The following is a 21502-nucleotide window of genomic DNA, read 5'->3' as shown; positions in this document are numbered from 1 at the left end:
CTATAGAACTATTTTATAACTAAAAGCTGTAGATAACTGATAGCAATGTAAAATAATTCTTGTCCATAGATGTAAAGGTAAATTCTGCGTAGCAGAGAGAGGTTCCGCAGACATTCCTCTCTATTTTGCCTCCAATGGCATATTTATTTCAATATTCCTGATCTTTGGATTCTCCTTTGAACTGGCTATAATACCTTACCACTTTCCTCATTAATGAATTAAACACAATCTTCAACAATGTGTTCATTTATTTTTACTTTTTAAAAATTTATTTTGAGGGGGAGAGAGAAAGAGAGGGAATCCCAAACAGTCTCTGCAGTGTCAGCGCTGAGCTGTGATGTGGAGCTCGAACCCATGAATCATGAGATCATGACCTGAGCCAAAGTTTTACGCTTAACAGACTGAGACACCCAGGTGCCCGTCACATCTATGTTCTTTTAAAAAAAAACAGTATAAACAATCCCAAATGAAGATTCTTCATTTCAGTTTAAATCTCTAAGTGAATTCATGTAAGACTAAAATGTTTGTGCCTTTCTCATATTGTCTCGATTTTTGCTGTTGTAATTCATATCACTGAAATCTTGGTAATATTTTAACTATGTAACTAAAATCTTTCCCCAGAATTAGGTAATTCCTTGAATTTTTAAATACTTGTAAAGTTTTTCTAAAAGAGGTGCCTGGGTGGCTCAGTCAGTTAAGCAACTGACTCTTGATTTTGGCTCAGGTCATGATGGTGGTGAAATGGAGACCCTCAGTGAGCTGTGCTCTGACAGCACGGAGCCTTTTTGGGATTTTCTCTCTCTCCCTCTTTCTCTGCCACTCCCCCACTCATTCACTCGCTCTCAAAACATTAAATAAAAAAAAGTTTTTCTAAAAGACTTTGATCAGTGAACTTCTTTTACTTTTGTATAGATTTTTACATATATGCTTTTCATTCAGGTTTGGCCTTGATTTCTTCTGGATTTCTATTAAAATTGTAAAATTTCTTGGCCGCAAATGTCACTTCAAAATTTGCTTCTTTAATATCTGCTAACGATAGTTTAATACTTAGATAAATTATATGTAACTTTGATATCCCTGTTTGACTATATGTCCACAAAATTACCTAGCTCAGGATATTTATTGCATTTTCCTCTTTGTCTTAAGCAGGTGCCTGGGTCTTTGACTGTATAGTTAAGCACAATCCAGGTTTTCTAAGCACAAGTCAGATTCTGTTGAATTCCATAAATGTTTCCTGAAACTTGATCACCTTGCAGATATCATATTAGGCACTGTGATATATGAGTTCTGGATGGGACATAAAACTGTTACGGTGAGAACTATATACACAAGTAATATAAAGTCTGCTCTATTAAAGATTTAAACAGGAAATATTGAAGAAGAGAAACAATAAACCAGGAATTCATTCAACATACCACTAATTGACAAATCTAAGTATTTAATTGTTCTAATACTATGAAACAAGATGAAACCAGCTTTTGGCCCAACTACTGCCTAAAAACTGTTAGTCTAGTACTGGCGGTACTGTTGGGATAGAAGCTGGGTGTAGATTTTTGTTGCCTTAGTATTGCTCATCTTATTCTTTTTTAGGCCTAGATGGCCCTGTTGAAGTCCTATGCCTCTGCAAAATCTCATCTCAAATGTCATTTTAAGATGTGATTCTCTAAGTGAGCTTTCTGTCTGTGTGTCTGCCTCTCTGTTACTTAGTATGATGGATTAATTCATTCTTTGGGATTTCAAAAGAATTAAAAGATAGTGCATATAGGTAGAGACTGGAGGTGAGGCTGAGAGGGAGGAGGCATTGTGTAGTCCCAGGGAATAAGGCAATGTTTATTCAGGAAAGACCAAAAGTGGGAGTGGCCAAAGCACTGGGGGATAGGAGAAAATAGACGCAGCCTGGGCTTGAAATTTAGAAAGTTTTTCTACTGGAAAACTGAAAACTACCTACTGAAACTATGGGTAAGAATCTCTTCCCAACTCGTTGACTACATGAAAGAATGAGCATTCACTGTACCGAGAAGGTGTTGAACAAGAGAATGCTAACACCTGAATTTTAGCCAAGGGCTACCGAAGAACCAGATTGGAGGAAAAAGTAGACACACCCTGATTACACAGTGCATTTGGGCAGTAAATATGGAAAAAAAAAAATCACAGCAAGCTCTTTTCAGAGATCAAAATCTCACGTTTCCTTTTCTCGGAATGTATTTCACAGATCTGGCTAGTTTTTTGATGTTTTGTTTATTTAGAAACCCAGCTTTAGTAAATATGAGTGTGTGTGCGTGCGTGCATATAGTTTTAAATTCAGAAAAGTATTGCACGTTTGTCTTTCAAAACATCTGGAAGTGCGTGATACAAAACCGTGTATAATTAATGGCTTAGTTCTGTTAGGTCTGTTAACACGAAGCAAAAGGTTAGCGGGGGACAGCAACTGCGACACCGCGAGGTGAGGGCTCTGGATAACCCCAAAGGAGCTTCGGGCACGCGGGATTTAGGCGGGGAGCAACGTCGGTACACGCTGCGGACTACTAGCGTTCGGGGCAGCGTTCTCGCGAGATCGTCGCCCCACGAGAGCGCGCGTGTGAGCGGCCACGGCGTCGTCCTTGGAGCGCGCCCAACGGCTGCCGGCCCAGTCCACCCTCGGAGCCCAGAAGCCACACTATGTTCCTCCTAATGCTGCTGCTTGCTGGGCTCCGTGGCTTGTTGGCATCAGGACCTGGTAAGGCAGCGGAGACCCTGGCACACTGGGTCTGGGCAGAGGAAGGTTTTTCTTTTCCTTCTTTCAACGAGTTCCAGGCCCAACTCGATTCAGATCTGCTTTCTGGTTTCTTTTGGCCTGTCAGCCTGAAACTCGGCCGTTAGGGGGCGTTGTGTTGGGCTACACAAGTGACTTGCGAGAGGGGAAGACCATTTCAGTGAGCTCAAGGACAAATCTCTTCCTCTCCGAACCTCGGTTGGGGGCAGCCTTTCCTTGTAGGTGTGCCATGCATTTCACAAAACTCCAATATTCCATGCACTCAGAAGCACCCTAGAATCTTCTTGAATTCCACACAAAATCCAAACAAGCCTAAACAAAAACCTGATTCTCCTCACATACCATTTGTTCCGACATTGCTAATCTGGGATACCTATGACAGTAATTTGTCCTGCAGTTCCCCCCCCCCCCCAAATGTTTTTTTCAGTGTCTGCTATGCTGACAGTGATAGAGGTCCATTATGGTAGGATACAAAGAGTGGTATAAAGAAGCCACAAAAGTTTAACATGTATTACTAGTGGTTTAGATGCAAGCAAACATTTTAGATATATTATTTTCCTTCCCTTTTTATACACTGTTCTGAATCTTGTCATCCTGCGTCAGTACATGGAATGCCTTTTCCCCCATCTGCATAGTGTTCCATTGTTTGGAGGTACCATAATTTATTTAGCCAGTTCTTTTATTAATGGACTTTTGGATTATTACCAATCGTTTCGCTCTTATATGCCGTGTTAGTGACGTTGAGCTGCCATAACAAAATACCCTAGACTGGATGGTTTAAACAGAAATTTATTTTCTCACAGTTCTGGAGACAGGAAGTCTGAGAGCCCAGGATCCCATCATGGTGAGCGTCTGGTGAGGTCTTTTATCCTGGCGAGTAGACCATGGCTTTCTTGCTGTGTACTCGGATAGCTTCTTTGTGTGGACAGAGAAGGCAAACTCTGGTGGTTCTTCTTATAAGCACACTGATCCCATTATAAGAGATCCACCTTCATGGCCACCCCTAACGCCAGTTACCTCCCAACGGTCCCATTTCTAAATACTATCACATTGGGGTTAGGACTTTAGCTTGAAATTTTGGGGGAGACAAACCTTCACCATAACGCATGATATTTTAATGCAGTGGTTTGCAAACCTTCTGGAATTTTTCTTTTCACACTAACAATTACAGAAATTCTCAAAGAGCTTTTGCTTTTTTTTGCTTATATCTATTTGTGATATTGGAACTTAATAATAGAAATTTAAGAATTTTTATTCATTTTAAAATAACAGTGGTGTATCTATTATATGTTAATACAAGTAACACATTTAAAAAATAAAAACAACTTTTTGAAACAAAACAGTGGTTTGATTTTACATTTTTCCCCTTTTTTGTTTCTTTAGAGAGAGAGGGTGTCAGCAGGGCAGAGGGGCAGTGGGAGAGAGAGAGAATCTTAAGCAGGCTCCATGCTTGTTATGAGGCAGGGCTTGATCCCAGGACCCTGGGATCATGACCTGAGTCAAAATCGAGTCAGATGCTTAACCAGCTGAGCTACCCAGGCACCCCATGATTTTACATTTTTGTTAATCTCTTCAATGTCTGGCTTAATAGATGACAGATTCTTATATCTATTTATGCATTGAATCTGTTGCTATATTTTATTTGAAATAGTATATGAAGAAAATCCAGCTTATGTAGTTGGAAAAGGGAGGAGTATTTTAATAGTGTTTTCAGATATTTATCAGCATTCTTTGTATACTCCATTAATACCTGATAAGTGGTTAAAGTTGTTGCAATATGGAGTCTAAAACATCAATGAACCTTTTCAAAATATGCTATATTAAGAATTCATGAGATCTTGAACTTTAAATGGATCTTTTGCTCATGAGGGTTTTTTTTTAATGCAGTACCTTTGTTTTTTAATTTTTAATTTTAAATTGTAAAATACACGTAGAATTTACCATCCTAACAATTTTTTTAAAAAAATGAATAAACTTTATTTTTTTATATAGTGCTTTAGGTTCACAGCAAAATTAAGAGGAAGATACAGAGATTTCCCATACACTCTTGTCTTCACACATGCACTGCCTCTGCTACTGACATCATGTACATTTGTTACAATTGATAATTACAACGTGACACTTTATTATCACCCAGAGTCCATAGTTTACCTTAGGATTTACTCTGCCTGTGTGTATTCTTTGGATTTGACAAATGTAGCATGACATGTATCCACATGTATCCAGTGATTTCAGTGTCCTAAAAATCCCCTGTGCTCACCTTATTCATCCCTCCCTCTCCCTTAACTCCTTACAACAGACTTTTTTCTGTGTCTATAGTTTTGCCTTTTCCAGTGTCATATACTTGGAATCATTAAGTATGTAGCCTATTCAGGTTGGCTTCTTTCACTCAGATATATACATTTAAGGTTCCTCCATGTCTTTTCATGTCTTATTTATTTTTAGTACTGAATAGTATTTCATTGTCTAGATGTACTAGTTTATCCATTCACCTATTGAAGGAGATCTTGGTTGCTTGCAAGTTTTGGCAATTATGGATAAAACTGTTATAAACATCTGTGTAGGGTTTTATTGGGACAAAAGTTTTCAGTCCCTTTGTGTAGATACCATAGAGTGGGTTGCTGGATTGTGTGGTAAGAGTATGTTTAGTTTTGTAAGAAACTGCCAAACTATCTTCTGAAGTGATTATACCCTTTTGCATTGACACCATCAATAAGAGAGTTCCTGTTGCTTCCCATCCTTGTCAGCATTAGATGTAGTCAGTGTTCTGGATTTTGGCTATTTAAATGGGTGTGTAATGGTATCTCATTTTAATTTTCAGTTATCTAGTGACATATGATATAGAGCATCTTTTCATCATCTTATATGCCACCTGTATATATTTTTTTCATGAGGTGTCTGTTTAGGTGTTTTGCCCCCCCCCCTTTTTTTTTTAATTTTAGAGTGAGAGAGAGAGTGTGAGTGAGGGAGAGGGGCAGAGGGAGGGAGAGAAAAAGAATCTTTTTTTAAAAAAATAGTTTATTGTTAACTTGGTTTCCATATAACACCCAGTGCTCATCCCCACAAGTGCCCTCCTCCATGCCCATCACCCCCCTTCTCCTCTTCCCCACCCCATCAGCCCTCAGTTTGTTCTCAACTTCAAGAGTCTCTCATGGTTTGTCTCCCTCCCTCTCCCCAACTGTTTTTCCCCTTCTTTTCCCCCATGGTTCTCCATTAAATTCTTCCTAATCCACCTAATCATATGGTATCTGTCCATCTCTGCCTGACTTATTTCGCTCAGCCTAACACCCTCAAGGTCCATCCATGTTGCTACACATGGCCAGATTTCATTCTTTCTCATTGCCATGTACTATTCAATTGTATAGGTAAACCACGTCTTCTTGATCCATTCGTCAGTTGAAGGACACTTAGGCTCTTTCCATGTTTTGGCTATTGTGGAGAGTGCTGCTAGGAACATTAGGGTACATGTGCCCCTATGCATCAGCACTCCTGTATCCCTTGGGTAAATTCCTAGCAGTGCTATTGCTGGGTCATAGGGGAGTTCTGTTGTTAATTTTTTGAGGAACCTCCACACTGTTTTCCAGAGGGGCTGCACTAGTTTACATTCCCACCAACAGTGTGGGAGGGTGCCCGTGTCTCCACATCCTTGCCAGCATCTAGAGTCTCCTGATTTGCTCATTTTCACCACTCTGACCGGCGTGAGGTGGTATCTCAGTGTGGTTTTGATTTGTATTTCCCTGATGAGGAGGGACGCTGAGCATCGTTTCATGTGTCTGTTGGCCATCTGGATGTCCTCTTTAGAGAAGTATCTGTTCATGTCTTCTGCCCATTTTTTGACCTATATATTAAATATGTTTCCTGCAAACTTTCTTTCTTAACCATTTTAAGTGTACAGGTCAGTAGTGTTAAGTACATACACATTGTTGTGTAATCTATTGCCTTTTTTTCTTGCAAAATGGAAGCACTATACCCATTATAAAACAAATTACAGCGGCGCCTGAGTGGCTCAGTCAGTGAAGTGTCTGACTTCAGCTCAGGTCATGATCTCACAGTTCGTGGGTTCGGGCCCCGCATCGGGCTCTGTGCTGACAGCCAGCTCAGAGCCTGGATCCTGTTTCAGATTCTGTGTTTCCCTCTTTCTCTGACCCTCTCCTGCTCACGCTGTCTCTATCTTTCTCTCTGTCTCAGAAATAAATAAAACACTAAAAAAATAAAAAACCAAAACATTACAAATTGTGATGAAATATACATAACATAAAATTTACAATTTTAACTTTTTTTCACTGATTTTTAGTTTATTGCTTTTTAAGTAGAACCTAATTGAAGAAAATATATTCAGTTTCCCCTTTATTTTTGTAGATGTTTTCTAGCCTTACCAGTGAATTTTATAATTTCATATGTTTTCCTGTTATTTAGTGTCATTTTATTTCAGTATGAAGAACTCTAACATGTCTTGTAAGGCTGATCTCGTGGTGATGAACTCCATTAGCATTTGTTTGTCTAGTCTGCTGTTAAACCCCTCTACTGAAATTTTCAGTTAACGCATTGTATTTTTCAGCTCTGTGATTTCTGTTTGTACAGAAATTTCTGTTTGTTAACATTGTACCCATGTTAACCAGGTTTATGTGTACAATTTAATGACATAAAGTACATCACGTGTGCAACCGTCACTACTGTTCATCTCCAGAACTGGTTTTCACCTTCCCAAGCTGAAACCCACTCTCCATTAAATACTGATCTCCTCATTCTCCTCTTCCTGCCTGCAGTTCTTGGCAACTACCATTCTTCTCTATGTCTCTATGGATTTGACTATTCCAGGTACCTCTTATAACTGGAATTATGGAGTATTTTTCTTGTGACTGTTTTATTTCACATAACTCCCTCAGTGTTCATCTATGTTGCAGCATCTGTCAGAATTTTCTCCTTTTTAAGGCTGAGCCATGTTCTATTATGTGGAATATAAGTGGATAAATACATATTTCATTTTATATGTTTATCTGTAAATAGATATTTGGGTTGCAGCTCCTTTTGGGCTCTTATGAATAATGCTGCCATGAACATATGTGTACTTGTACTTGTTTGAGTCCCTGTTTTAAATTCTTTTGCATATATATTTCTAGAATAGGAGTTGCTACATCATATGGTAATTCTGTTTTTAATTTTTTGAGCAACTGTCGCATTGTTTTTCATAGTGGCTGCAAAATTTTACATTCCTGCTAGAGTACGAGGGTTCCAAATGTCCACATTCTTGTCAACATTTTACTTTTACTTTTTTTATGATTCTAGTCTTCCTAGAGGATATGTCTTAGTATCTCCTTTTGGCTATGATATGAATTCCCACAGTGATTAGTCATGTTGAGCATCTTTTCATGTGCTTGTCGACCATTTGTGGTCATATCTTTGACCATTGTGACTCATACCTTTGAAGAAATGAGTGTTCAAGTCCTTTGCCTGTTTTTAAAATTGGGTTGGTTTTACTAAGAACAAACAACCCAGTGAAGATATGGGCAGAAGATATGAACAGACACTTCTCCAAAGAGGACATCCAGATGGCCAACAGACACATGGAAGATGGTCAGCATCCCTCTTCATCAGGGAAATACAAATCAAAATCACACTGAGATACCACCTCATGCCAGTCAGAGTGGCTAAAATGAGCAAATCAGAGGACTCTAGATGCTGTCGAGGATGTGGAGAAACGGGCACCCTCCCACACTGTTGGCGGGAATGTAAACTGGTGCAGCCCCTCTGGAAAACAGTGTGGAGATTCCTCAGGAAACTAACAATAGAACTCCCCTAGGACCCAGCAATAGCACTGCTAGGAATTTACCCAAGGGATACAGAAATGCTGATGCATAGGGGCACATGTACCCCAATGTTCATAGCAGCACTCTCCACAATAGCTAAAACATGGAAAGAGCCTAAGTGTCCTTCAACGGACGAATGGATCAAGAAGATGTGGTTTATCTATGCGATGGAATACTACATGACAATGAGAAAGAATGAAATCTGGCCATGTGTAGCAACATGGATGGACCTTGAGGGTGTTATGCTGAGCGAAGTAAGTCAGGCAGAGAAGGACAGATACCATATGTTTGCATGTATAGGAGGATTAGGAGGAACTTAATGGAGGACCGTGGGGGAGAAGAAGGGGGGAAATAGTAGGGGAGAGGGAGAGAGGCAAACCATGAGAGACTCTTGAATGCTGAGAACAAACTGAGGACTGATGGGTGTGTGGAGGGGAGGGGAAAGATGGGCACGGAGGAGGGCACTTGTGGGGATGAGCACTGGGTGTTATGTGGAAACCAACTTGACAATAAACTATTTGTAAAAAAATAAATAAATAAAAGTGGGTTGGTTTTGTTGTCAAGCTGTAAGAGTTCTTATATTCTGGATGCTAGACCTTTTTCAGACAAATGATTTACAAATGTCTTCTCTCATTCAGTTGACTATCTTTACTTTCTTCTGAGTATCCTTTGATTTACAAAAGTTTTTTTATCTTGGTGAAATCTAATATATTTTTTCTTTTGTTGCTCATGTTTATGGTGTCATATCTAAGAATCCGTTGTCAAATCTAAAGTCATGAAGATTCTTGTTTTTTCTTCTAAGAATCTTACTGTTCTATCTCTTAAATTTGGTTGTTGATCCATTTTAAGTTATTTTTTATATATGCTGCGAGGTAGAGTTCCAGCTTCATTCTTTTGCATTCATTCTTGTTTCTTTTTATTAATTATATCCTGCCTCTATTTATTCCTAATAATGCATTTTGCCCCATTATGCTGATGTTAACATAGCTACGTCAACTTTCCTTTGGCTAGTATTTGCTGTAAATATATATATTCCATCCTTTTATGTGGTAGTTCCTTAGTGCTCCCTGAGTATCTATCTTTTGCCCACATTTCTTGGCCTTTTTACATTCAGAATGGGTCATTTTATCTTGTGCTCATGAGGTTGAGAAGCAATGAGGTGTGTAATTTCTTTTGGATCAACTCAATTAAGGGTTGGTATCCTTCTTCTATCTCTTTTATCTGATGCAACAGTAACCTTAGAAGCTATGAGCTGAGTTTATGGTGTCACTAGTTGGAGAGAGCCTGGATCTCTGAGTCACTACTTTAATAAGAGCTTCTGGTGACCTTTACCAAACTTAACATGAAAAACAAATAAGCTTTTATTATGTTAAGATTTTAATATTTTATTTATTACCATTTAATAGCGTGGTCAGCCTAAGTTGGCCAATATAAAAATTGGAGCTTTGCAGTGGTGTGCTGCCATAATAAACTTAAAATAGATGTCTTTGAGCTTCTGGGCAATGAATGATGGGTAATGGATAGTAGATGACAAAAAATTAAAACTGGAAAAATGGAGATCTATGTTAGGAAGTTACAAAATGTTTCATAGTATATTTCATAAAATTATAATAAACCATATGACTGACTGAATTCTACCAAAGTCAGATAACAGTATGTTATCCTTTTGCAGTTGGAGGTCAGTTTCATTATCCAAGTTTGGCAAAGTGTAAGAGAAGGATGTAGTCTCTGGAAGCAATTGTCCAGTTTACTAAAAAAAAAATAGGGAATAAATCCAGAAATTCAAGGCCTTTCAGGATTTTAAAAAGTGACTGATTTCAGATTCCAAATAGTAAGAAATGGAATTTGGAAAGGTTTGAGCACCAAAGTGTCAGTTAAACCTCTCAATTAGAAAAAATTACTCAAGGCAGAGCTTTAATTAAGGGTATGGACATATGTTTTACTAGATAGACTCAAGCTGAAAGAGAGAGAGATGGGGGGTGGGGTGGGGAGGGAGAAATAGGAGTTAGGCAAAGAGATTATAGAATCAGAGAAAGTATTTGCAAATCATTTGTCTGAAAGGGACCATGTATCTACAATATAAAAGGCAAAAAAAAAAAAAATAAAGCAGATTTGAAAATTATGACTTTAAAAGTTTTGTATGTTTGTTATTTCTACTGAAAGCAACTAGATGAGAAACTACTAAGTTTTTGAAGTTAGTGTATTAGCAAAGGAACCTCAAACTCAGAGGTCAAATATTTTGACTATTTAAGAATTCAAACAACCCTTGGGCCCAGAAACTTCCAGATGCAGGTAGTAAACTGAAAAAGCCATATAGCTGTCAAGGAAGGTATATTTGTATTTAAGTCTGTTATGATATTTTATACTTTCTATATTTTATGCTTTTTATTTGATACTATTTTTAAAAATCTCATTTCCAGTCTTATATATTTTGTATTTATAATTTTAATGTAACAGAGTCTAAAATTAAGAACTTTTTTCCAAAAAAGACAATGTCAATAGACATCTATTTATGTTTGTGATTAATTGACATATATATTTGGGTCTTTCCACATTGGGGCATAAACATTTACAAAATTTAGCCCTTCTTGATAGGTAGACCCCTTAATTATGATATAATGCTCTTTTTCATCTCTTGTTACAGTCTTGGTTTTTAAAATCTAGTTTGTCTGATATAAGTATGGCTACTCTGGCTTTCTTTTGCCATTCATTAGCACAATAGATGGTTCTCTGTGAGTGTCTTTAGGTCTAAAATGAGTCTCTTATAGGCAGCATATAGTTGGGTCTTTTTTTTTTTATCCATCCTAATACCCTGGTTGTTGTTGTTGTTTTTTTTTTTTTTTTTAAGTGTTTTTTCATGTTTGAGAGAGCATGAGCAGGGTAGGGGCAGAGAGAGAGGGAGACACAGAATCTGAAGGAGGTTCCAGCCTCTGAGCTATCAACACAGAACCTGATACAGGGCTCAAACCCACAAACCATGAGATCATGACCTGAGTTCATGTCAGATGCCCAGCTGACTGAGCCACCCAGGTGCCCCATACCCTATGTCCTTTGATTGGGGCATTTAGTCCATTTATGTTCAGAGTTATTGAAAGATATGGATTTAGTGTCTTTGTATTATCTGTAGGTTTCATGCTTGTGGTGATGTTTCTGGTCCTTTGTAGTCTTTGCTGCTTTCCACTCACAGAGTCTCCCTTAGGATCCTCTGCAAGGCTGGTTTAGTGGTCATGAACTCCTTTCCTTTTTATTTGTCTGGGAAAGCCTTTATCTCACCTTCTATTCTGAATGATAGCTTTGCCAGATAAAGGATTCTTGGCTGTATATTTTTCCTATTCAGCACATTGACTATTTCCTTCCACTCCTGGTCTGCCAAGTTTCAGTGGCAGTTTTACTATTGCCTTTATGTGTCTATCCTTATAGATTTAGGCCTCTTTGTCCCTAGTTGCTTTCAGAATTCTCTCTTTGTCTTTGAATTTTTCCAGTTTCATTATGATATGTCATGGTGTTGACCTGTTTTTGTTGATTTTGAAGGGAGCTCTGTCCCTCTTGGACCTGTTTCCTTCCCCAGATTAGGGAAATTCTCAGCTATAATTTGTTCAAATAAGCCTTCTGCCCCTTTCTCTCTCTCTTCTTCTCCTTCTGGAAATCCTATGATATGGAAATTATTTCATTTCATTGAATCACTTAGGTCTCTAATTCTCCCCTTGTGGTCTAGTAATTTCCTTTCCCTCTTTTGTTTAAGCTTCATCATTTTCCATACTTTTATCTTCTGTCACCCACTCTCTCCTCTGCTTCTTTCATCCTCACTGTCACTGCATCTAGTTTATTTTGCATCTCATTTATAGCATTTCTTAATTCATTTCTTAGGTCTTTGATCTCTGCAGTAATAGATTCTCTGATGTATTCTATGTTTTTTTTTTCAAGCCCAGCTATTGCCTAAATACTATTATTCTAAATTCTTCTCAGATATATTGTTTATATCTGTTTTGAGCAATTCTCTGGCTATCCTTTCTTCCTGGAATTTTTTTTTTTTTGAGGAGGACTTTTCTGTTTCCTCATTTTGGCTAGGTTTCTTTCTTTTTCATGTTTTAATAGTTTGTCATGTGTCCTGCACCTGTGAGAACTACTGTATTAAAAAGGGGTCATACACTGTCCAGGACAGGACACTTCAGAAAATATTTTTGGAGTGTGTTGCATGTACTCTGCTCTGCTGTAATTTGATTACTCTATCCCACTGGTCAGTCTTCTATAAAGCTCCTCCTTACTCATAGTGGTGGATTGTTTAGAGCTTCCACCAGATGTGCTTTGATTTGTTCTTTGATGTAACCCAGGAAAAAAGGAAAAGGCAGGGGCCTGATTCCAAACTAAGAGAAAATGAAAGGGGTGGGGAAAAAAAAGACCAAGCAGAGAATCAAAGAAACTATGAGCCTTAATTCAGAAAGAGAGAAAGGAAAATAAAGAAGAAGGAGATATAGAAAAGGTGTAAAAACAATAGAGTTAAATGCCTGATTAAACAGACAAAACAAAGCAGAGAAAGAAAAAAATATGTATATATTTTTAGAATTGGCCAAACATCAAATCAGAAACTATGAGCCTGATTCCAAAGGGAAAATAAAAGAAGAGAGTAGAAAGAAAAAGGAGAAAAGAGAAAAAGAAGAAAGAAAAGAAAAGGGAGAGAGAGAGAAAGAAAAAAGAAAGCAACAGACTAACATACAAAACTCCAGGACAGTTTTAAGTTGGTTCCTGGGACCAGTGGCTGTGCTGGTCTGGAGGAGAGGCGATCTCGTTTGATTAGTGTCAGCCTCACTCCAATAGATAAGCAGGTACCAGGCACGGAGCGGCAGGGTTTGGTGTAGGCCGTCCCGTCTCCACTGGGGGCAGCTGCCCTGTTCCTGAAGCCTCACCATGTTGGTGATGGGGAGAAAAATGGTGACATCCAGTCTCTCCTCCCCAAACCAGGTGTCTCAAACCACATTGTTGAGGCAGCCCTCACAGAGTAGCACTGGTGGCCAGTTTGTCCTGCTCCACGGTTCTCCTGTGTCATCTGGGCACTCAGCTGGGCTTCAGAACCTGAGGTCTTAAAGGATCGAGCACCTCTTGGATCCTGTTCTGGGGTACCGCCACTCCGCCCTGATAATATGGCAGGCCCCTGCAGAGTCTTTTGTTCTGGGAGGGGGGCAATATACCCTCTTTCCATAGTACTCAAGGGAGGGGACTGTTCTCTCCCACTGTGCCCCTGAGATTACTACCGCACCCCAGGCCTGCTCCCCTCCCCAGCGGGCAAGCACACACAGCAGTGGCTTCAGTTTGGAAGAGGTTGCGTGCTTTTGAAAACTCCAATCTTCAGCTTGGATGGCTGTTTGCAAAGCAGAGATTGGCACTCTCTGTATTTCTTATTTCCCAGTCCATGGTCTGGTGAGGTTTTTCTCGTCCTAACTTAATACCACAATCCGCAGCTTCTCTTTTCTCTCCCTTTTGTCTCTTTACAGAAGGAGATGCCTCCCCTGTGTGCCCACACTGTTTTATGTCCCCCAATTCACATACACACAGCTCTGCCCTGCCAGCCTGTCTCCTTTCACCTGTGGAGATTTTTCTGTCAGTCCGCAGACAGATTTTCTGGGTGTTCCAAGTATTCTGACCTCAATACAGCTGTACTTCTCTGCCATTTTAACTCCTCCAGCAATGGGAATAGAAAGTTGTCAGACACCACTCTCATCTTCTTACATATTATTGTTACTTAGTATTTAGTGCCACTTTTATTTATTTTCCTAATTAGTCATCATCTCTGTTACTATTTGTTTCCTCAATCAAGTTTGCTTAGATTTACCCCCTATTTACTGCTTTCTTCGCTTACCTTGTTTCTAACACTTCTTCCTTTGTTAGTTTAGATAATCCAGGATAAATTCCCTATTTTAAGGTCAGTTTGTTGGCAACCCTAAATATACTTTGCTTTGTAACCTAACATATTCATAGGTTCTGAGGATTAGAGGATGGACATCTTTGAGAGGAATTATTATTCCCCTCACCACAGATAGTGAGATGTTAGGGTTTATGAAGAAGTAGAACTAGAAATGATTCAAGCCCTGAGACAGTATGGATGGTGAAAATATGTTGTTCCCACTGGTAAGTAAGAACTGCTCCTGTAATTTTCTCCTCATCGGGATAGGATTCTATCAGGGGTTGCTTGCAGGTGCCAATGCCTGTGTTGCTTTGCTTCAGTAAAGAGACTATATTTGGAACAGTATTTTTTACTGCAAACAAAATTTTTTATATCACCTGATTAAATTAAGACAACTCATTCTCTATTGCTTATCATTTGCACAGATCAAACAAAATAGGAAAATAATAGGAATCACTGCTCTTGTATATTTCAATTCTTTTTCAGGGTTGGACTACCTTCTGGATTTAGAAAAACTTTTGGTTTAACGTTTAGGTGATGGTGCATTATGATATTCACAGACTTCCTGCCATAATAGTCCTCATTCTATGGGTCAGGGAGGCAAAATGGGGATTCCATAAGATATTGATTATATCTATTTCCACCCACATACTGTTCTGTAATTGGACAAATTATGATAGGACAAATTTGTAGTCCCATGAGTAAACTCACAGATTTGAACCTAAATTTCATGTATCACCAGTCTTCTTATAAGCATACATCTTTTCCTGAAGTGATCCACAGTTATATTTTAGGTCCTCAAAAATCAGTATTAGCTTAGAAGAGCAAGTGTTTAATATGCCATACAAAGTCTGAGTAATTGGGTTTTGATTTTGTGTATCTAATCTGTAGATTTTTTTTAGTTGGTTACTTCATCCTACTTAACATTTATTGATAAAGCTGAGATTTTTGATATTAGAACTTCTTAATTATGTCATACTTCTCTGATTTCATACTTTTGTTTTGGTGAAGTATTTCACTGTAAAAATCTGGCTTTCAGTTTGTTTTGTGCCTTTATATATGTTCTTCTCTTAATCTGGAATATTTATAGTGTTTTACATAGTAGATTAAAATTTTTATTTAGGCAGTAATAGTGATTCCTCATTGTAATTAGAAAATTCAGTATCTTACTACTTCCCACTTTTGGCTCTCCTCTTTATTACATGACTGTGGTTACTTTGAATGCTGTTTCTTCTATACTGTTGTACCATTAAACAGTATGTTTCTATGTCTATAACTTGATTTTCAACTTTCAGTCACATTTTTGGGGGGGCACACTGCAATAACTTTAAGGAAATGAATATGCACTTATGGTATTCCTCTTCTGCTACACTGTATGACATTATTATATGTGTTATGTCTGTATCATCATGGTTTAATAACACTTGTCCCCTATTAGATAACTGAGATTCCCACAGTAGTATTAGTCTTATTCTATATTTAAGTTTATTTAATATCCATAATTAACCTTTAACTCTATTGGTACCTTTGTTGGAAGAAGTTTCTCTGCCTTGGCCTATTTTCCTTGAGGTTTTCGTTATAAATACCTGTCTTTTGCCTCTATGTTTGAGTGGCTGTTTTCTTGGAGATGAAATATCAGGGTATACACTTTTTTCTTGAAGATTTTCTGAAGACATTGTTCTTTGTATGTGTAGAAGCATATGGGAATAGCATATGTTTAACACTGTGAAACCACACTGTGAATAATGAGCTTTTCAAGTATCATCATATTTCATTAAAGTTTCTATACATATGCATAGAAGCATATGGGGATAGTCGTATGCTTAACTCAAAACTGCACTGTATATTAACCATTGTTCAAGTAACATCTTTTTCATTGATATATAGGTGTTTGTAAATGCATATGTAAAAGCATGTAGGAATAGACCTATTCTTACCTGAATGAAACTATATGGAGTATAAGGCATGATTCAAATGACACCTTTTTTCATTAAGGTATGAGTTTATAAACATATGTTAGAAGCATATGGGAAGAGCCTTGTGTATATGTCATTGAAACTACACTGTGTATAAACCGTCAATTCAAGTAACAGCTTCTCTAGTTAATATAGCTCGCTAGCCCCCTAACCCCTTAACCCTAACTTCTAACCCCAACCTTAATTTCCAACCCCTAACACTAACCCTAAACCTTAATCCTCACCCTCATCCTAACCCTAACACTAACCCCAAACCCCTAACTCCAAATTGAGCCCTCTGGAGAGTTCTCTAAACAGCAAGATACCCAGGCACATGCCCTCAACCTGGCCCTAACCTTAAGCCTAACCCTAACACTGGCCATAAACCCTAATCCTAACCCTACATCTGAGAAGAAAGAAAAAAGATGTGCTATGTATATATAAAATGGAATATTACTCAGGCATGAAAATATGAAATCTTGCCATTAGCAATGACATGGATGAAGTTAGAGAGTAATATGCTAACTGAAATTACTCAGAGAAAAATGAATACCGTATGATTTCACTCATATGTGGAATTTCAGAAACAAAACAAATGAGCAAAGGGAAAAAAAAGAGAGGCAAACCAAGAAACGGACTGTTAACCATAGAGAACAAACTAATGGCTACTGGAGAGGAGGTGGGTGAGGGAATGGGGTAAGTAGGTAATAAGGATCATGGAGTGCACTTGTGATGAGCACAGGGTGCTGTATGGAAGTGTTGAGTCACTCTTTTGTACACCTGGTACTAATATTACCATGTGTGATAACTAACTGGAATTTAAATAAAAACTTTAAACAATAAAGACATTGTTCTTCGGTTTTTAAATTTTGAATACTATTGTAAAAATTCTTAAGCCAGTCTGCTTTCTCCTTTATGCCCAATATGATTTTCTTTTCCTTCCTTCCTTCCTTGTTTTTTTGCTCATAGGCCCATAGGATTCTTTCTTTATCTTAGACACCCAATAACTTTGGTAGAATATTTCTCAGTTTTAATTATTATTGGTTATTCCTGAATTCAGTGTACTTTTCAGTCTGTTGTTTCAAATATTATTATTATTGTTTCAAATATTTATTTATTTTTATTTATTTTTTTAATGTTTTGGATGCTTTTCTTTCTTTCTTTCTTTCTTTCTTTCTTTCTTTCTTTCTTTCTTTCTTTCTTTATCTATCTATTTATTTGTTTTTTAATAGTCTATTGTCAGTTCTTTTCCATATAACACCCAGTGCTCATCCCCACGAGTGCCCTCCTCCATGCCCATCACCCCCTTCCCCTCCCCTCTACCCCATCTGCCCTCAGTTTGTTCTCAGCATTCAAGAGTCTCTCATGGTTTGCCTCCCTCCCTCTCCCCCACTATTTTTCCCCTTCTCCCCCATGGTCCTCTGTTAAATTCCTCCTAATCCTCCTATACGTGCAAACATATGGTATTCAGGAAAGTTTGCTTGAAGTATATCTTTGATCTTTTTTTGGTATGTTCTATTTTCTTCAGTAACAGCAAGTTTTGTCTAAGTTTAACTATGCCTTGTCCCCACCCCCAGTCCTCTTCTTGGATCTTTTATAACTACTCTGTTTTTAAATTTAGCATTTTCAAGATTTTTATAGGAGTACATAAGGATGACTCATGTGCATTAGTGAATTCTACAAAAGAACCTGGATAAATAGTTAGGTATAAGTCACAATTATTAACTATCTTTTTTATTTCTTCAGGTTCTCAAAATTCATTTTTACAAATTATAATTCCAGAGAAAATCCAAGAAAATCCAAGTGATAATTTGGAACTAGAAAATGTAAGAGATATTTTTCACAATGCTATATGAATTTCTTTATTTTTATTTATAACAATTAAATGTACCAACCCCATTATAGAATGAATATAAGTATACAACATTACTACTTACATGGAGTTTTAAGTTTTATAGTGAAAGCAAATATATAGATTGGAATGTTCTGTTTTGTCTAACATTTGTCATTTCCTTATGGTAAAATTTTTTAAAAGTTCAAATAAAGAAAATAATGTAGAAGAATTAGGGTGTTATCTGAGTAATATTTAGATGATTCAGATGAAGAGAATAATTTTCACCAAAATAGTTAAGGAGAATCTCTTTTCAAAAAAATTTTTTTTTATTTCAAGTATAGTTGACACAATGTTACATTAGTTTCAGGTATACGACATCGCTATTCAACATCTCTATACATTGTGCTATGATCACCACAAGTATAACTACCATCTTTCACCGTACAACACTATTATAATATCATTGACTGTATTCCCTCTGGTATGCTTTTTTTTTTTTTTTTTTTTTTTATGACTTACTCATTCCATATAAATGAAAGCCTGTATCTTCCACTCCCCTTATCGGATATACCATTGCAAATATCCTCTCCCATTTGGGGTTGTCTTTTTGTTTTGTTGTTTGTTTCCTTCATTATGTAAAAGCTTTTTATTTTGTTATTGTCTAAATAGTTTAATTTTTCTCTTGTTTCCCTTGCCAGAGGAGACATATCTAAAAAAATGTTTCCACAGCTGATTTCAAAGAGATTAGTGCCTATATTTTCTTCCATAAGTTTTATGGTTTCAAGTCTCATTTAAGTCTTTAATCCATTTTGAGTTTATTTTTGTGTCTAGTATAAGATAGTGGTCCGGTCCCATTCTTTCACATATAACTGTCCAGTTTTCACAACACTGTTTGTTGAAGAGGCTGTCTTTTTTGCCTTGCATATGCTTTTCTGCTTTGTGGAAAATTAGTTGACTATATAGTTGTGGGTCAATTTCTGGGCTTTCTATTCTGTTCCATTTATCTATGTGTCTGTGCCACTATCATACTGTCTTGATGACTACATTTTTGTAATATGTCTTGAAATCCAGAATTATGATGACTCAAGCTTTGCTTTGCTTTTTTCAGGATAGCTTTGACTATTCAGGGTCTTTTGTGGTTCCTTATACATTTTAGGATTGTTTGTTCTAGATCTGTGAAAAATGGTGGTGACATTTTGATAGGGCTTACATTAAAAGTGTAGAATATTTTGGGTAGTATATACATTTTAACAATATTTTCTCTTCCAATCCATGGAGATGGACCGTTTTTCCATTTCTTTGTATCTTCTTCAGTGTCCTTCATAAGTGTTCTATAGTTTTCAAAGTACAGATGTTTCACATCTTTGGTTAGGTTTATACCTAGGTACCTATTTGTTTTTGGTGCGGTTGTAAATGGGATCGATTCCTTGATTTCTCTTTCTGCTGCTTCGTTATTGGTGTATAGAAATGCAACCGATTTCTGTACACTGATTTTATATCCTGTGACTTTGTTGAATTTATGTATCAGTTCTAGCAATTTTTGATGTGTTTTTTGGGGGGGAGTTTCTACATAGAGCATCACATTCTATGCAAATAGAGAAAGTTTGACTTTTTTCCTTGAAGAGTTGGATGCTTTTTATTTCCTTTTGTTGTCTGATTGCTGAGGCTAAGACTTCCAATACTATGTTAAATGATAATGGTGACAATGGACATCCTTGTCTCATTCCTGACCATTTAGTTAAAGCTCTGTTTTTCTCCATTGAGGTGGTATTAGCTGTGGGTCTTTCATATATGGCCTTCATGATGTTGAGGTGTATTCTGTGTGTCCCTACTTTGTTGAGGGTTTTTGTTTTTTTTTTTTACTCAAGAATGGATGCTGTGTTTTATCAAATGCTTTTTCTATGTCTATTGAGAGGACTATATGGTTTTATCTTTTCTTTTATTAATGTGTATATTGATTGATTTGCAAATATTGAATCACTCTTGTATCCCAGGAATAAGTCCCACTTGATCATGGTGAATAATTCTCTTAATGTACTGTTGAGTTCAATTTGCTAGTATCTTGGTGAGAATTTTTGCCTCCATGTTCAGCAGGGATATTGGCCTGATACTCTTATTTTTAGTGCGTTCTTTGTCTGGTTTTGGAATCAAGGTAATGCTAGTCTCCTAGAATGAGTTTGGAAGATTTCCTTCCATTTGTATTTTTGAAACAGTTTGAGAATAGGTATTAACTCATCTTTAAATGTCTGGTAGAATTCCTCTGGGAGGCCATCTGGCCCTGGACTTTTGTTGGGAGAATTTTGATTTCTGATTCATTTTCTTTGCTAGTTATGGCTCTATTCAAATTTTTTCTTTCTTTGTGTTTCAGTTTTGGTAGTATATATGTTTCTAGGAATTTGTCCATTTCTTCCAGACTGCTCAGTTTTTGGCATATAGTTTTTCATAATATTCTTTTATTATTGTTTGTATTTCTGTAGTGTTGGTTGTGATCCCTCCTCCTTTATTCATTATTTATTTGGGTACTTTCGGGGCATCTGGGTGGTTAGTCGGTTAAGAGGCCGACTTCAGCTCAGGTCATAATATCATAATTCGTGAGTTTGAGCCCCGCGTCAAGCTCTGTGCTGACAGCTCAGAGCCTGGAGCCTGCTTCAGATTCTGTGTCTTCTTTCTCTCTCTGCCTCTCCCCTGCTCACACTGTTTGTCTCTCAAAACTGAATAAATGTTAAAAAAATTATTTGGGTACTTTCTCTTTTGTTTTTGATAAGTCTGGCTAGAAGTTTTTTCAGTTTTATTAATTCTTCAAAGAACCAGTTCTTAGTTTTGATGATCTGTTCTACTGGTTTTTTGTTTGTTTCTATGGTGTTTATTTTTTCTCTAGTCTTTATATAATTTCCCATCTTCTACCAGCTTTGTCTTTATTTGCTGTTCCTTTTCTAGCTGCTTTAGATGTAATGTTAGGTTGGGTATTTGAAACATTTCTTGCTTCTTGAGGTACACCTGTATTGCAGTATACTTACCTCATAGGACCTCCTTTGCTATATCCCAGTGGTTCTGGTCTGTCATGTTTTCATTTTCGTTGGGTTCCATATATTTTTAAATTTCTTCTTTAATTTCATGGTTAGACCATTCATTATTTAGTAGAATGTTCTTTAGCCTTCATATACTTGTGCTCTTTCCAAATTTTTCTTGCGGTTGACCTCATAGTGTTGGGGTCTGAAAATATGTGTATGATCTCAATCTTTTTGTACTTGTTGA

The 21502-nt window shown here is 37.3% G+C and overlaps 1 protein-coding gene across 4 annotated transcripts in view; it reads left to right on the top strand.

Annotated features, from left to right (window-relative positions):
- Positions 1 to 2594: 2594 nt before the first annotated feature.
- The window catches only part of ADAM32 (ADAM metallopeptidase domain 32), a 144279-nt gene continuing 125371 nt past the window's right edge, over positions 2595 to 21502 (top strand). For all 4 annotated transcript variants that reach the window (XM_039242496.1, XM_039242497.1, XM_039242499.1 and 1 more), the window contains exons 1-2: positions 2595 to 2716; positions 18160 to 18239. In XM_039242496.1, the coding sequence (XP_039098427.1) occupies positions 2659 to 2716; positions 18160 to 18239 (138 nt within the window). In that variant the 5' untranslated portion in view covers positions 2595 to 2658. The remainder of the gene's footprint in view (positions 2717 to 18159; positions 18240 to 21502) is intronic.

The sequence above is a fragment of the Hyaena hyaena genome, unplaced genomic scaffold (assembly GCF_003009895.1).
Source record: "Hyaena hyaena isolate Hyena2069 unplaced genomic scaffold, ASM300989v1 scaffold_215, whole genome shotgun sequence".
Lineage (NCBI taxonomy): Eukaryota > Metazoa > Chordata > Mammalia > Carnivora > Hyaenidae > Hyaena > Hyaena hyaena.
This window is presented reverse-complemented; position numbering and strand designations above follow the sequence as displayed.